General features: G+C 60.6%; 1 protein-coding gene across 2 annotated transcripts in view; it reads right to left on the bottom strand.

The window, feature by feature from the left end:
* Nucleotides 1-1,032: 1,032 nt before the first annotated feature.
* LTA4H (leukotriene A4 hydrolase) overlaps nucleotides 1,033-2,251 on the bottom strand; it is a 25,168-nt gene continuing 23,949 nt past the window's right edge. For both annotated transcript variants that reach the window (XM_008050569.1, XM_021708849.1), the window contains exon 19: nucleotides 1,033-1,331. In XM_008050569.1, the coding sequence (XP_008048760.1) occupies nucleotides 1,214-1,331 (118 nt within the window). In that variant the 3' untranslated portion in view covers nucleotides 1,033-1,213. The remainder of the gene's footprint in view (nucleotides 1,332-2,251) is intronic.

Genomic DNA, 2,251 nt, shown 5'->3' with positions numbered 1-2,251 from the left:
CCGAGGGGGTGACCTGACGGGGGAGCCTGTCTCTGGCACCCTCTGCCTCCCGCATGGCGGCCGCCCCGCACCCTAGAGCACCAAGTCACCGGCAGAATCCCCGAGGATAACTGGAGGGCCAGGGCTCACATGTGTCCATAATGCCATGGGGTGGTGGCGGTCTTGGGAGGCATCGGTTGGTCGCGACTTGCTTAAGTCTGATCACTGGGAACAGGTCACACTCCAGGGTCGGAGCGCAATGCCCTCCACTGGCCTTCCTGGCAAGGGGACAAGCGTCCGAGAGGCCAGAACCGCCAGGGAGGGAGCAGGGTGGTCTCAGGCCTCCAGGGACGAGGGCTTCGTCCTTGAGCCCAGCTGCAGCTTCCAATGTTCGCTCCCAGAGTGGGACCCCAGTGACAGGGTCAGCACTTTGGGGGTCGTGAGGTGAGACCCTTCCTCTGGCTGGAGTGGACTTGGCCGGGGTGGGTCCACCGGGGTCAGAGCCTCACCCTGGGAAACTGGAGCCAAGGTGTGCCCCCGGGTGGCAGAAGTGGGTGCCAGTCACGCAGATGGTCAGGCATGCTCTGTGGAGTGGGGCAGGGCAGGAGCACGGGCGGCCCTGCAGGCCCCGGGTCTGTCGCCCAGCCTGGCCCCGGGCCCGACAGCCCCACACCGGCAGCCTTAAATCTCCTTCCTCTTCTGCTCCCCGACATCCTCGTGGCGGGTCACCGCAGTCCAGGAGCCCTAAGCGACACAGCTGTGCCTCCCAGCCCCTGTACAGGGGCAGCTGTCGCCGTCACCTGGGGCAGCTGTGGTGCTGTTCTGGACAGGCTGTCAGGCGGGAGGTCCCAGCGTTCAGGGCGGCCAGCCGAGCACGGGGACCGCAGGGCCCGGGAGTGAGGGGGGAGGGCCAGGCCCCGCGGGGTGCTGGCCAGCGGAGCTGGGTGACGTCGTTCACGATCACACGGGGAGATCATGAATACAGAGCTACTTAAAATTTTTAAATTGTGTCAACCAAAACGCCAAACTTGGCCTTTAAAAAGAACACGCCACTACTGAAAGAGGCAGCTTTATTTTAGCAAAATCACCGCCCAAGTGATAGAAAGCCCAAACCAAAAGCGACAAAAAGCCAAGACGAAAAGGCATGCTTTGTCACAGGCAGGCCGAGTTCACGGTTCTGGAAAGAGATGCTCGTGAGGCCAGCCGCGGCAGAAGCCAGAGCCAGTGCAGGCCTTCAGCCCACCTGGAGGTCCTTCCCCACCAGCATCGCCGTCACGGGGTGCATGCGGGCGCGGTGCTCCAGGAAGGCGCGGACGGACTGCTCGCGGGACTTGTCGAAGGCGGCGAGGTCCCTGCAGAGAAGCCGAGGCGGAGAGGGAGAGGAGGGCGATGGAGAAGAAGGGGGGAGACAGGGGAGAAGGGGGCGCCGAGAACGCCAGGCGTGGGTCAGGCTGGGCGGCTGACGGCCAGGTGCCAGGAGGGCAGCAGCCCAGCCAGCAGTCTCCGTCTGGACGGAGCGGGACCCTCATGCCGGCATGGCCCGGGCACCTGTGGGGCAGTCCCAGGGACGGAGCCGGCGACCGAGCACCGGGAAGGCTTTTAGGTCTGGACTGGTATCATCCGTCCATTGGCTGAGATTCAGCCCTGGACAGGAGCAGACCTCACAGACTCTGTCTTTTTAAAACTGCTTTTAATTCAGTATTTTATATACATACATACACACACACACACACACTTTTTTTTGAGTTGGGATCTCACTCTCGCCCAGGCTGGAGTGCAGTGGCATATTCATGGCCACCACAGCCTTGAACTGCTGGGCTCAGGCGATCCTTCCAAGTAGCTGGAACTACAGGCGTGTGTCACCATGCTGGGCTAATTTTTTGATTTGTTGTAAAGACGAGGTCTCGCCAAGTTGTCCGGACTGGTCTTGAACTCCCGGGCTCAGGCAATCCTCTCGCTCCTGCCTCCCAAAGTGCTGGGACTACAGTGTAAGCCACCACACCCAGACAATATTCAATATTTTAAGAGTATAAAAATATGGCTGGGCTCGGTGGCTCAGCTTGTAATCTCAGTGCTATGGGAGGCCGAGGTGAGTGGACTGCCTGAGTCCGCAGGTTCGAGACCCGCCCAAGCAACTTGGCAAGACCTCATCTCTACAATAAATCAAAAATTAGCCGGGCGTGATAGTGCACACCTGTAATTCCAGCTACTTGGAAGGCTGAGGCGGAAGGATCGCTGGAGCCCAGCAGGTTGAGGCTGCAGTGGTTGGGAG

Source organism: Carlito syrichta, unplaced genomic scaffold (genome assembly GCF_000164805.1).
Source record: "Carlito syrichta isolate Samal-C Ts95f unplaced genomic scaffold, Tarsius_syrichta-2.0.1 Scaffold151675, whole genome shotgun sequence".
Taxonomy (NCBI): Eukaryota; Metazoa; Chordata; class Mammalia; order Primates; family Tarsiidae; genus Carlito; species Carlito syrichta.
This window is presented reverse-complemented; position numbering and strand designations above follow the sequence as displayed.